Source organism: Anguilla anguilla, chromosome 6 (assembly GCF_013347855.1).
Source record: "Anguilla anguilla isolate fAngAng1 chromosome 6, fAngAng1.pri, whole genome shotgun sequence".
NCBI lineage: Eukaryota > Metazoa > Chordata > Actinopteri > Anguilliformes > Anguillidae > Anguilla > Anguilla anguilla.
In genome coordinates, this window is record NC_049206.1 from 57,289,157 (window position 1) to 57,303,646 (window position 14,490).

General features: G+C 51.3%; 1 protein-coding gene across 1 annotated transcript in view; it reads right to left on the minus strand.

Moving 5' to 3' along the window:
• The window catches only part of utrn (utrophin), a 197,365-nt gene that overhangs the window by 116,825 nt on the left and 66,050 nt on the right, over positions 1-14,490 (minus strand). The window contains 9 exon segments of the mRNA XM_035420281.1: positions 4,733-4,922; positions 6,061-6,215; positions 8,902-9,107; positions 10,264-10,381; positions 10,564-10,784; positions 11,201-11,315; positions 12,046-12,147; positions 12,533-12,694; positions 13,226-13,375. Coding sequence (XP_035276172.1) covers positions 4,733-4,922; positions 6,061-6,215; positions 8,902-9,107; positions 10,264-10,381; positions 10,564-10,784; positions 11,201-11,315; positions 12,046-12,147; positions 12,533-12,694; positions 13,226-13,375 — 1,419 coding nt within the window.

Sequence of the window (14,490 nt, forward strand, 5' to 3'; positions counted from 1 at the left end):
ACAAACTCTCCCACACACAGAAACTCACACACTCAAACTTTCTCACACGCAAATGCAGACACGCGGAGAAGTGCAAAACTTTCACTCTCTCTCACACATATGCCCAAAAAACACACACGCAGTCGCTCACTCACAATCACAAACACACACACAGTCACTGTCACACACACACACACACACACACACGGTCGCTCACTCACACTCGGAATCAGGAGGAAGAGCAGGAGGAGTCAGCGGTCGCGCAGGAGGAAGGGGAGGCGTCGAGAGGTCAGAGTTCACGGGAAGCAGAGCAATAAAAAAAACCAAAACCCCCACGCTGTCCCGGGACGGAGTCGCGGACGCAGAGACTGACGGAGAAACGCCTGAACTTCCACTGAGGAGGAGGACGAGGAGAACGCAGCGCACCGCTGCTGCTGCTGCTGCTGTTGCTGCTGGGAGAGAGTGTGTGTGCAGGAGAGAACCGGCCAGCGAAGAGAGGGAGGGAGAGAGGGAGGGAGGGAGGGGGGTAGAGAGAGAGAGCAGACACAGAGGAGAGAGAGAGAGAGAGAGAGAAAGGGGGGAGAGAGACGAGCGCAGAGAGGGGAACGGACACCGGGAGACAGAGGAGACAAAAGGAGAGCTCCCCCCAAATGAGGGAAAAGGGGGGGGTCTGGCAACCACACCGAAACCCCACGCCCCGACAGCTGCTCTTTCAACTAAAAAGACAGGATGACATTTCTCCAGCGGGAGAGAGAGAGAGAGAGAAGAAAACAGAAGACAGAGAGAACGAGAGAGAGAAAACACTGGAGTGAAAGAGAGAGAGAGAGAGAGAAAGGAGGACAGAGAGCAATGTGCAAAGTGAGGGCGCCAGTTCTGGCGTCCTGGACAAGCTGATCGTCTGACACGACTGCAAGAGAAAAGAGAGAGAGAGAGAGAGAGAGAGAGCTCCCACTACAATCCCACAGAGTGGAGAGAGAGAGGGAGAGGGGGAGAGAGGGAGGAGGGGAGAGGGTGAGAAACGAGACAGAACGAGTACGCGGGGGTCCTCCGTCTCTCTCCTGCCCGTACTCGGGGGGGGGGGGGGGGGGGGGGGGGGGGGGGACGTGCCGAATCCGGGCGCTGCTGCATTAGCGAGCTCATCTCCCGCCTCAGGGATTTACTCCCTCCCATTAGCGCGGGGGGGTGACGTCAGGAGAGACGGAACACGGCGAGAGCTCTCTGAACCGCGGGCGGGAAGGGGGGGGGGGGAGGGGGCATGGGGAGGGACCGCGTCGGCCGGCCGGCCGGCTTTCAACCCCGAACCTGACCTGGATAAGCACCGCGTTCGCCCGCTGAATAATGCAGCGCTGGCTTTTCGTTTCGTTTCGCGGTTTTTACCGGGGAGACGCGTTAATTATGGCGCGAGCGGGGTGTCCGTGCGTTTGTCACCCCCCCGCCGCTCGCCAGCTGACTCACGCACAGAGCCACCCCCCCCCCCCCCCCCCCCCCCCCCCCCCCCCCGATCTCCCTGCCGACAGTGATTACGCACGGGCACGTGGGTTTGCAGGGGATTCCGGTAACCGTGGGAACGCCTGTGCACATTTAAACTATGCAGCACATCAAAAGACAAACAAACGATGTGTTTCGGTCCAATCTGGAGGCAGCCTGATGGTGCATGTGCAATCTGACTGTCCTTTGCGTTTTTTGAAATTTACGCAGAACACAAAACTCCTACACCAGATACACTTCATCAGTTATAGAATAAAATAACTTTATTCTTCCCAGCGCGAACTTCAGATTAAGTAGATGTAAAAATAACCAACGTCAATAATATTAAAAAATAAAATTACAGAAACTGCATTCAGAATTCTATTAAGGAAATTCTAGTATAAACTTCCATACATTAATCACTTACAACACGTATAAATAACTGAAAATTATGAAACACTGAAATACATTTCCCACTACGCTAAATCAGAAAATCTTATTAAACATTGAAATTAAGGCTATACTGCAAACACATTTTCTACTTAGAGCAGTACATCCTCACAGTAGTGTTACTACGACACCTGAAGTTATGGAGCAGGTGTGTGTACCGAGTTGTGACTATAGATTGCGAGCCTGATGGCCTAGCATCTGTTTGTTGTCTGAACCTCCATGTACGCGCTTATGTAAATCGCTCGGGAAAGAGCGTCTTGCTACGACGGCTTAATGGAAATGTATGCAAATGCGCGCGAACGAACGAACGAACGCACGCCCAGCCCGCAATTAAAACAACGCCTGGGACGCGGAAACAACACCCCGCGAAACCGCGAGGTTAAAGGAGGGTCGGTGAGATCCCCGCGTCGCCGCCGCGATTCGCCACGGTCCCCGAATTTTAATCTTCCTCCGCGGGAAGCAGCCGCGGATTTGGAACACCTGTGAGCCGCACTGCCGCCGCCGCGCGGGTGGCGGTGTTCGCGGTTTGACGCTGATTGATGGGGGAACCGCTTCTTGCTCGCGCGCAACGCAACTTTCGCTCCGTGAAAGAAAAATGTGTAAATCGCGACCAATCTCGCGACAGGAAAACCTGAATCCCCCCCGCCCTCTTCCCCGTCTCCCCCCGCACCAATGTCACCTCCAAGAAGCGATGACCACACAAAAATAAATTGGTGCGTTTCACAGCCACAGTCTCCACTGACGGTGAAGTCTCAGTTACCGGCCTGGCATTCTAACTCCAACCTGGATTACATCACAGAGCATTCAGCCAATCAGAGCTCAGCACCCTGCTCTGAAATAGGAGTATCCGATACATATAGACTCCATATATAAAAACACAGAGCTCATGTACGCATAAATGAAATCGCTCGGAGATGAGGCATGTCATTTTCCCTTTAAGGTTAAGTGTGGATGATAAATCATCTCTCTATATTTGTACAGGGTTTTCCGGATTCTGTAAAGTGGCTACTGGTGAAAGTAAAACCATCGGGCATTCTCAACACAAATACACTGCCAGTAAGGTCATCAAAGATGGTGTGCACAAACACTCAGATACCCATCTACACACACACACACACACACACACACACACACAGGTACACATGGACATGCACACGTGTGCACGCACACACACATACACACACATACACGCAGGTACACATGGACATGCACACGCGTGCACGCACACACACACACGCGCAGGTACACATGGACATGCACACGCGTGCACGCACACACACAAACATACATGCAGATACACATGGACATGCGCACGTGTGCACACACACACACACACACACAATAAAAGACAGAACGTGGTCACCACCACACCACAGCCCATAGCTTTCTCCCAGCTCAGTAACCATTAGCATTTCCCAAACACAGCCATGCTGGAGCTCACCAGGCTCATCAGCAACAACCCCGCAGCCCTGCTCACCCCTCACAGCCTAAGAATCCCCAGCCAAGCCAGCCAAAGCGGTGTTTTGTGAGTTTTTTTTCTCCGGATGAAAATGGGATTATGGCGGGGTTGACAGCAGGGCCTGCGTTAGCCGGGTCGATCAGGAGATGATGTCGCTCTGCCAGAGAGATGAGCCCCGCCCCACCCTGCACCGTCCCGCACCCCGTGTTCTGGGCTCACACACACACACACACACACGCGCGCGCGCGGAGATAGTGATGAAACTATACAAGCAGAAAATGGAATGCATCTCCATAACCCATCTCTGCAAAAACCGCTGTCTCTTAAATAAACCAGCGCATTTAAACATTTAACGCCCACTCCGCAGAATAGGCCAGCATAAACTCCAGCACTGCGTGTATGTGTGTACGTATGCATATATGTATGTAAGTACGTATGTGGGTACATGTGTACGAATGAGTGTACGTATACATGTGTGTATGTATTTGTGTATGTATATATGCCTGTATGTGCGTATGTGAGTATATATGTATGTACGTATATGTGTGTGTATATACGTATGCATAAGTAAGTGATTTATGTAAAATTGTGTCTTTAGATCAGGGGCTTAGCCATGTCCTGGAGCGCCATGGTCCAGCTTCTGCAGCTATCCTTCAGTGGCTAATGTACTTACAGCCGCGAACGCTGGCTAAACGAGTTCAATTAAGGCAGCGATTAGCCGCAATTAAGCGCCTGATCGCCCGGGCGGAAGAGGGGACCGCGAATATCAGGACAGGAACGAGCGGGACGAGAACCCAGAACTTCATCGGCTCGGATCCCGACCCGACTGACACCGCGACACGTGAACACGTGAACACGGGAACACGGGAACACGGGACAGGGCCGATGCCAGGTCGCCTCCCACACCCCCCAACACACACACACACACACCCCCACACCCCCAGGCCTCATGGTGAAATGGAGACCATTTCTCCTGCCACACAACCGGTCCCAAATCAGCATTTCTGCAACACCGGTTTTGACAAATGCGGGTTTCGCCGCGTATATTTTTTTAAAGATTCGATTACTGCGGAGCGGAATGACAATGACACGCTCGGCTCTCGCTTCATTGCCGCGGTTTATCAAGTTGTCCAGCGAACTCCTTCGGTCCGAACGCAGCAGCGATAAACTCCACCAGGCTATATCAGGTGCATCTGACGGACACACAGCAACTTGGAGGAAGCAGCAATCTCACATCTCAATTCTGACCTTTGATAAGGTCACTCACACACACTCACACACACACACACACACCATGAAACGGCACGCCCACTGCCAGAGGCCCAGTGGTCCCAGCAAACTCCGGACATTCCCATTGGTCGTCGCCACGGCGCTCACCTCCAGCTGACCCCTCAGCTCCTTGATGTGGGCGGAGTCCTGGGAGAGCTCCTCCCTGTGGGAGGCGTCGGCCAGCACGTTGACGGTGGTCTCCGCCTCCTGCAGCCACTTGAGGAAGCCCTCCAGCTCCCGGAGGGAGGCCTGCAGGCTCTTCAGCTCACCGTCCAGGCAGGCGTGCCGGTCGCTGGCCCTGGGAGAGAGCGAGAGAGAGAGCGGTCTGTGACATCACTGTACCCCAACGTCACTGCGCTCCAATCACAACCAAAACTTCACCGGGCCCTGACTTCACCCCATCTACACTGTGCCCCAAACACAAACAAACTTCAATGCACCCCAAACCCACACTGCATGGGAGTGTGTGTGTGTGAATGCGTGTGTGTGTGTGTGTGTGTGTGTGTGTATACCTGTTGTTAATGGTGTTCCAGGCCATGTCGTGTGTGTGTGTATACTGTGTGTGTGTGTGTGTAGTGTGTACCTGTTGTTAATGGTGTTCCAGGCCATGCTGTGTGTGTGTGTGAGTGTGTCTGTAGAGTGTGTATAGTGTGCGTGTGTACCTGTTGTTAATGGTGTTCCAGGCCATGCTGTGTGTGTGTGTGTGTGTGAGTGTGTCTGTAGAGTGTGTATAGTGTGCGTGTGTACCTGTTGTTAATGGTGTTCCAAGCCATGCTGTGTGTGTGTGTGTGTGTGAGTCTGTAGCATATGTGTGTATGTGTGTGTGTGAGTGTGTCTGTAGAGTGTGTATAGTGTGCGTGTGTACCTGTTGTTAATGGTGTCCCAGGCCATGTTGTGTGTGTGTGTATACTGTGTGTGTGTGTGTGTACCTGTTGTTAATGGTGTTCCAGGCCATGTTGTGTGTGTGTGTGTGTGTATAGTGTGTGTGTACCTGTTGTTAATGGTGTTCCAGGCCATGCTGTGTGTGTGTGTGTGAGTCTGTAGCATATGTGTGTGTGTGAGTGTGTGTGTGTGAATGCGTGTGTGTGTGTGTGTGAGTGTGTCTGTAGAGTGTGTATAGTGTGTGTGTACCTGTTGTTAATGGTGTTCCAGGCCATGTTGTGTGTGTGTGTGTGTATAGTGTGCGTGTGTGTGTGTGTGTGTGTGTGAGTGCGTATGTAGAGTGTGTATAGTGTGTGTGTGTGTGTGTGTATAGTGTGTGTGTGTACCTGTTGTTAATGGTGTTCCAGGCCATGTTGTGTGTGTGTGTGTGTGTGTGTGTGAGTGTGTATAGTGTGTGTGTGTGTGTGTGTGTTTGTGTACCTGTTGTTAATGGTGTTCCAGGCCATGTTGTGTGTGTGTGTATACTGTGTCTGTATGTGTGTGTGTGTGTGTACCTGTTGTTAATGGTGTTCCAGGCCATGTTGTGAGTCTCCGTGACCTCTGTTAGCCTCCTGGTGTCGTCGTCGGCGTACTCCTGCACGAGCTGCGCGGACAGCTGGTTAAAGGAGCCCACGGTGGCCTGGGCCTTGCTCAGGTCCTGCAGGAACACCTGCGGGGCGGGGGGAGGGGAACATAAACACATTTTAATTACATCACCTCAGCCGCTCCCTGTGCCCAGCCCCCCGCCCCCCGCCCCGAGACATTTCCAAAAACAACCTTACCGAGGCAGAGAAATGGCTCAGCCATTACCCCTCAGCCATCACCAGCACTGGCCTTCGTACATTCAGAAACATCAGGAAAACACCCCCCATCCTCCCCCTCCATTCCTCCTGCTTTTAGAGTGTTTTTATGAGTCTTTTCACAGTGTAATCTGATTTAATAAGCAGGCAGGTTTCGGTTTTAATTGTTCAGACGTGGCCTTGGTCGGGCGGCCAGTCTTCTGAGTGAATATAAATGCGAGTGTGAGCGAACTTTAAACGCTCAAGGTTATGTTCAATATCCCCCATTTCGCTTCATTCGCCAGATTTTCCCTGTTTACGCTCGGGTGCCAGCTGTCTGCTGCACCCATAAACCCTGAGTGATGTTTGTGTGTGTGTGTGAGTGTGTGCATGTGTGTGTGTGTGTGTGTGCATGTGCATGAGCACGTATGTCCATGTGCATGAGTGTGTGTGAGCATGTGTGCACGTGTGTTTGTGTGACAGTGTGTGTATGTGTGTGGGAGTGTGAAAGAAAGAGAGAGAGGAGAGTGAGAGGAGAGAGAGAGAGAGAGAGAGAAGGGGGTGACTGTGTCCTGTGAGCCTGGGGTAGTCAGCTGACCTTCACCTGTCCAATGGGGCAGAGACTGCTCCAGGCGAAACGCAGGCACACAAGGTCAGTGTTAATGACTCTGTGTTCCCTCAGAGCTTATTCTACCCATAATGCATTCAGATAACCTGCTCAACTGAAAGCCCCCGGGCGCTAAGCAACGGCCAGATTCATCCCAGGCACGAACCTCCCCCCCAAAACTCCATAAACATCACGGCAAGACCCGCGCGTCTCATCGAATTTCTGCGCCGTGAATTTGAGTCTCACTACTCCGGCGTCCAGATTTCTGCCATCGCTGCAGCACAAAACTTAATAATTTACATGCTTTTAAAAAAAGAAAAAAAAAAAGTTTTTTGACCGTGACTCAAACTAGGACAAATATATTTACATCTGGCAAAGCACACTGGAGCACTGCTTTTGGATTTACGATAAATGAAAAAAGCTGCTTGTCTTTATGCGTGACGCGGTACGAGTGCCCTGCTGTAAGTCAATCTGGGAAACCTTTCCTATTCAAAGCTTTTATATCTGATAGAAACCCAGACTCTGTGTGAGACTCCGGATTGCTTATGCGTGGGGGGAAGACTTCAATATGACTGAATATATGAAGAATACGCATTTTATTACAGACGGCGACTGCTGCCAAGAAGACTGTTATAAACGGCTTTCCAGGATCCCAATGAAACGGTTACCTTATTGCCAAGCTCTGAATATTATGTAGATATGTACTGTAGAAAAGCCTGCCAGAATACTGCATTAACATCAGTGTAAACCCATGGAGAGTGTGGTTTGAAGTTTACAGTATTGTTAAGAACCTTTTAAAATCCTTTTTACCATTACTTATTATGTTTAGTGAATTCTTAGGACTTTTTTTTTTTTTTCTCCTACTTTGTACATCGATACATTGTAAATGTCAACGTCCTCAAAAATTACTCATACAAATGGAAAATGTCAATTACATTTTGTGGTACAAATATATATATATATATCATTTTTTTAGTTTAATACGATCTGATTTATGTGTTTCCAATTATTAATGGTTCTGGCATATGAAATGCTTTAATCCTATGGAGTCTGAGCTCCAAAGTCACAGCGGATTTTCAGCCCCGAAACACTAATGAGATGGGACGCAGTCCAGAGACGACGGTGAGACTCAGGCGCCCTCTACTGTTCACCGACGGAATCGCACCATCTTCTGCTCGGACACCACAAGCATTTTGCGATCGAGCCCCCGAGGTGGGAAACATCGAACGTGATCATATCCGCTCGCAATGGCTCACTTTACGACTCATCATCAACAAAAGCCAATCACAGGGCAGCTGAAATGCGAATTCTGTGAGCCCTGATAGCCAGATGGGATCGTGTAATGGACTATGTGTGATGGAGCCAGGTCAAACACATACACTGGCACAGAAAACCGCCATTTTATTTAAATATCGGGGTGGTGACACGAGGACCCAGGAGTCAACTGTAGCTTTAGGGAACTCTCAGGTGGACAAACATTTGTACATTTGAAGTCGAAAATGACATCTGATCACGTTCATTTGAACTTCAGAAATACTGGTGTTTTGCAGTAAAGTGTGAAAGGCAGATGAGACCATTAGGCCATTTTCCCTCTGTAATTTGGACTAGGGGACACATTTTTCTGGCCACATCTCTTGTTTGCCGGTCTCTGAATGGCTGCTGTGCTTCACACAGGCTGTTCCACACGGTCATCAAAATCTAATTTCTTTTATGATAATTACCGTAAAAATCACTGTTAGTTTCCCTGTACAACAAAATGCCAATGTCAAAAATGTCAATGACAAAATGTCTTGCCAGAGAATGTTCAAGTCAACCACAACTGCTTTCATTTTACTGACAAATTTAAGTGTTTCTCCTTTTAGAAGTAGCCAAGCTCAGAACTTTTCCAATAAAAAGAAGTGACAGTCCCTTTATTTCCTTTCTCGCTGACAAAGGGTGAAGCGCATTGAGGATAGACTGAACCTGCCCACCTTGCTGTCGCTCAGCTGCTTGGTCAGGGGGTCCTTGCTCAGCATCTGCAGGTTGTGCAGCCGCGCCTCGTTCTGACCAATCAGAGCGTTCACCTCCCTCCTCTGCTCCTCCCATTGGTTGCTGTGGGTGATCATGTGATCGAGCTGAATCAGCCGGGCCTCCACGCCGTGCTGGGTGTTATCCCACTGGCACCGCACCTTCTCCACTGGAGAGAGAGAGACAGAGAGAGAGAGAGAGAGGGAGAGAGGGAGGGAGGGAGGGAGAGAGAAAGGGGAGAGAGCGAGAGAGAGGGAGGGAGGAAGGGAGTGAGAGAGAGAGAGAAAGAGAGGGAGGGAGAAAGGAAGGGAGAGAGAGGAGGGCAGGGAAAGAGAGAGAGAGGGAGGGAAGGAAAGAGTGAGAGAGGAAGAGAGAGAGAGGGAGAGAAAGAGAGGGAGAGAGGAAGAGAGAGAGAGGGAGAGAAAGAGAGGGGGAGAGAGAGAGAGAACACAATGACTGAGACGCGGTTCATGCTCTTGTCCATTTGCTGACAGCCAGACAGGACACAGTGACCCGCGCTGCAAGCAGCTTCCACCCCGAGGCGCGGACTGCAGTGCCTTTCACAGACCACTCCAGACAAATGACACGTTTTAAGCGTCAGAAAGAGTTGCCAAAGTAAAGAAACACATGTTTTTTTTTTTTTTTAAAGGAAGGACATTCGGATGACCTGGCTACAGCACTCTTGCTTCACCTGACCTGGGTAATGGCAGTGCTTCGCAGAGGAGAGGGCTTTTCAAAATGGCAGTGCACCCGTCGTGACATTTCTGACAAAAATGAACACTTGAGGGCGATTCGTCTGTTCTCTCAAACTGCTCCAGGTACCACCTTCAGGAGAGTGTCTGAGTGTCTATAATAATGGACTTAGATCCGGGGGGGGGGGGCAAAGGGGACTTTTTGGCAAAACATGCCCCCCCCCCCCCCCGGGGCCCCCACAAAATTATCACAGTGTATTCGGTGGTGTCCGAAAGAAAGTTTCCTGTTTGTTCCCTCCAAAGTTGAAATGAGATCTATGTACTTGGTAATAAATGTGCTTATAACAGAGTAGTTGCCACATAACTACCCAAAGCTGACTGCCAGGCTAGCGCAGCTCGCTGCAGTTAGAGTGACGGAGCTGCCGTTACCGTGGCTAGCTGCCGTTAGCATGACAGAGCTGCCGTTAGCATGGCTAGCTGCCGTTAGCATGGCTAGCTGCCGTTAGCATGACAGAGCAGCTGTTAGCGTGGCTAGCTGCCGTTAGCATTACAGAGCTGTCATTAGCGTGGCTAGCTGCCGTTAGCATGACAGAGCTTCCGTTAGCGTGACGGAGCTGACGCGGGAGGGCTTACGTTTCTCGGTGATGGACGTGCGCACGTCCAGGTTGGACGTCTTGTTCTTGATGTTCTGGGCCAGGGTGAAGATGGCCTCCAGCTGGGTGTGCCTCTGCTCCAGGTCGCTCTTGGTCACCTGCCCAAAACACCGGCGTTTGTGAAACGCCCTCTTTGGGAAGGCGAGGGGGAGCGGGGGACAGAACTGTGCAACCAACACCAGCGGCTTTATAACCAAGAGCGGTCAAAAAGGACCTCATCTGTCCTGCGATTCCACGTACATAGACACAGGCCCCCTCCCCCAGAAGAGGAAGCCGTTACCTTCAGGCGGCCAATGGTGGTGCAGATCTCGTCCACGTCGCCCACGGTGACGATGTTGGACTTGAGCATCTGGTCGATGAGCAGCAGCCAATCGCCGAGCTCGGTGGCAGTCTCGTTCAGGTCGGTGGGGGCCACCAGGTCGGGGCTGCCGGGGGCGTGGTGCCGGAGGTCCGCCCCGCTCATCAGGCTCGCCATCTGGACCGCCGAGGGCACCGCCGAAACTGGGGGGGGGGGGGCGAGGGGGGGGCGAATAGGGAGGGTTAAATTCACAGTACTGAACGCTTCAGGTATTCACTAGATTGGACTGTCCTGTGTTCACACACACTGGGCTGCACAGTCAGCTGAAATAGAGCCTTTCAGTGGCGGCCACTACTTCATTAAATGTGAACCGCACTCAGCCGAGCATTTCAGCCTCTCTCTCTCTCTCTCTCTCTCTCTCTCTCTCTCTCTCTCTCTCCTCGTACCTGTGGCTGAAAAAGCCCCTTAATGCACATCTGACAGTAATCATTTCCGCACGCGTGTGATTCGCATTCATTTGTATTTCTGGCCCGCCCGGATATTGCAGAGTGTTGGCGGAGGAGTTGAAAGGAGGAGGGGAAGGGAGGGGAGGGGAAGTGGGGAGGGGGGTTGGCGGTACCGGAGAGTGGTTGCTGGGCAACCTGGTGGGTCCAGCTGGACACTGGGTGCTGTGCCACCTCCTTTACCGCCACATCCAGCGCCTTCCAGTCAGCCGCCAGCTGCTCCACCTTGATCTGCGGGTGGAGACGGGACGAGAGGGGGGGGGGGGCACGGGGTTTAACATGGGGGGTTTACACGAGCCACCCTAACCTCACCCGCAATGCATGCTGGGAAGGGGCGACAGGGCCACCCGCGCTTTACCGACCGACCGCCATGGCCGGGAACCAACCTATAGCGGGTCTCGCTCACACACAGCCAATCAGCACAGAAGCACAGGAGGCCGCTATGCAAACAGCGAAAGCGGAAATCCTTTCACGCTCAGTTCTCTAAAAACAATTAGCAAACTAGCGCCCGAGCAGGGAAAAGCACAGTCCACAGAATCTGTGACTGGTTCTCTGCGGGAGCTGATGCAGTCTGAGCAGAATAAACAGAAACACGGTTCGCTCGCTCCACGTCTGCCGCGTCAGTAAACAGGACATTTCAGCCGCATTTCGCTCCAGACTTTCAGCCTGCACAGGTGAGGCCCTCAGGAGGGGAACACCGCAAACAAATTATACAGGTGGCTGCACGTTAATTTTATTCGCATCCGTCAACTGTGAAATTACTATTTCAAAAAAGAAAACTTCTCCAGAGACCACTTCTTTTTTAACCAAGGTTTTTACGCGGAAACGACATCAGCGCCTTCTTTTACCGTGTTGAACACTGTGAGCCATCTTGGCTTTTCTTAAATACCCCCCCCCCCCCCCCCCCCCGATCATACCCCTCCTACCCCCGTCAGTCAGCGCACTGGAATGGGAGGCTCACCTTCTCCTGTGGGAGCAGCAGCTGCTGTCTCTGCAGCTCGATGGACCTGGAGAGCAGCTCCTCCAGGTCCCGTTTGCGTTCCCTCAAAGACATCTCCAGCACCTGCGCAAGGAAAAGACAGGACTAACACACGCGGCCGAAATAAAGGACAGAACCATCCGGTAGCCGTCCGTCTCCCTTCCCCTGGGCAAAGGCGTTTTAACCCTTTTAAGAGTAGGGTTTTAAAAAAAAATGTTTTTTAGTGTTCTAGAACTCCACTGCTTTCAACTGCCAGGCAGCAGTGATTCTGACATCAGCATTAGAATGTTCGGTTAAGAACATTCTGATCACACATTTGTGACATCACTCCTTATAGGGTTAAATGGAATGCTGAGAATCAAATGCAGCCTGTCAGTGATGACCTCCACCTACATTAACATTCAGAGGGGCATGGTGTTGGGGTGAACACATTGTTTGGTGGATTTGGGGGGTTTGGGATTGGAGGTACCTGGTGCTCGGACGGGGACAGGCTCCCGGGGGTCCTCATGCACAGGGACTGGTGGGTGAGGACCACCCAGTCCGTCAGCCGGTTCATCCTGTCCTGGAACTGACCCTGTCCCTGCAGACAGGCCTCCACCTCGCCCACTTTGTCCAGCAGGTCCCTGGTCACCTGACGGGGGGAGGGGGAGTGGGGGAGAACACATGAGCACAGTGCAGGAAGACGCAGGCTAACCTCCTCTTACCCTGTGAAAAACTGCATGGCAAATATATCCCATAATTACAAAAAAAATCACAATCCTATGCATCCTCCTGAAAGACAGTAGATACATAAACATTAATATATAATTAAATTGCAAATTAATTTGAATATATGTCTGCTTAGTAAACAAATCACTTCTGCAGGACTGTTCGCTTACTGTCATGCTCACTTGATTTGAATTTGAATTTGAGCACCGGAGCAGGGGCTACTGACTGATAAAGAGTTTCATTTTGAATTTGAATTTGAATTTGAGCAGTAGGGCTGGGGTTATTGACTGATAAAGAGTTTCATTTTGAATGTGAATTTGAATGTGAGCACTGGGGCTGGTGATGCTGACTGATACGGAGCTCCATTTGAATTTGAATTTGAATTTGAGCACTGGGGCTGGTGATGCTGACTGATACAGAGCTCCATTTGAATTTGAATGTGAGCGCTCCTCACGTTGCTCCAGTTCATGTTGATGGCTCGGAGCCGGGTCATGTGCTGGTCCCTCTCCTGCAGGCTGACGGACTTGCTGGCCAGGATGTGCGGCCCGTTCTTGTTCAGCCAGATTAAGCGTTCGTTCTGAGCATCCATTTCCTCCGCCAGGGCCTAGAGAGAGAGAGAGAGAGAGAGAGAGAGGGGCGGAGAGGGGGAAGAGGGAGAGGGAGAGAGGAGAGGGAGAGAGGAGAGGGAGAGCAGAATGAGCTAAATCCTGCGCAAAGCATTCACACACATGAGCATGAGCGTTTGCATGTGTGTGTTTCATATTCTCTCAACACACATACATACACGCGCATACAAACATACACACGCATGCATGCGTGCGCGAATATGTATGTGTGCTGAGAGGATCATAAACAACAAACGATCCTTCCTGTCCATGCGGTACAAAAACACCGCGTCTGATTGGCGCTCTCAGCGTGGAGGCTGATTCCTACTGGGGGACACGCATCCAGTTTGCACACGACCAGTACAGGGCGGAGCCCAGAACCCGCCAGTGAAAAGCACACCGGCAAACGTAGAAGCAGCCCTCGTTAAGAGCAGCGTACACGCCCCGTCTTATTAAAAACGAAATCTCGGGCGCTAACGAGGAGCGCGACCGAGGAGGCTCGCCGAATCGGTGAGTCAGACGCGGCAGGGCGAAGGGGAGCGTTATCAGTCCCAGACAGGTGTGCCGTCATCAGATAAGGCCGAGGGATGGGGGGATAAATCAGGGAACGGGAAGGGGGGGGGGGGGGGGGGGAGGAGGAGAGGAGCAGGGGAATGGATGGGACCGGTAAAGGAGAGTGATGAAGAAAGGCTGTGTCACACACATCAGTCTGGTTCTAACCACGCAGTCCGCAGCCCTTCTTATACTTCTCGGCAGGTAAGTAATGGGAGTTTCCGGAGAGTTCCGAAAGCGCGCTGAAACTACACGCATCAGAAGAGGCTCCAAATTGGAATGTTTCACCTGACACCTGGTTAGTCTACGGCAGAACTGCACAACCCTTTTCCTGGAGATTTAACCTTTTTCCTGAAGACAGTGCACTTTCGAAAATAATGAAGATAATAAAAGATAGCGATTCATAAATATTTCTCAAATGATGACATACAACTTAATGGCAGACTAGGGGTGGTTTGTTCTCTAAGGAAGTGGTAACCAACCCTGTTCCTGGAGATTTACTGTCCTGTAGGTTTACACACCAACCCTAACAAAGCACAGCAGATCACGCTGAGCTACTAAT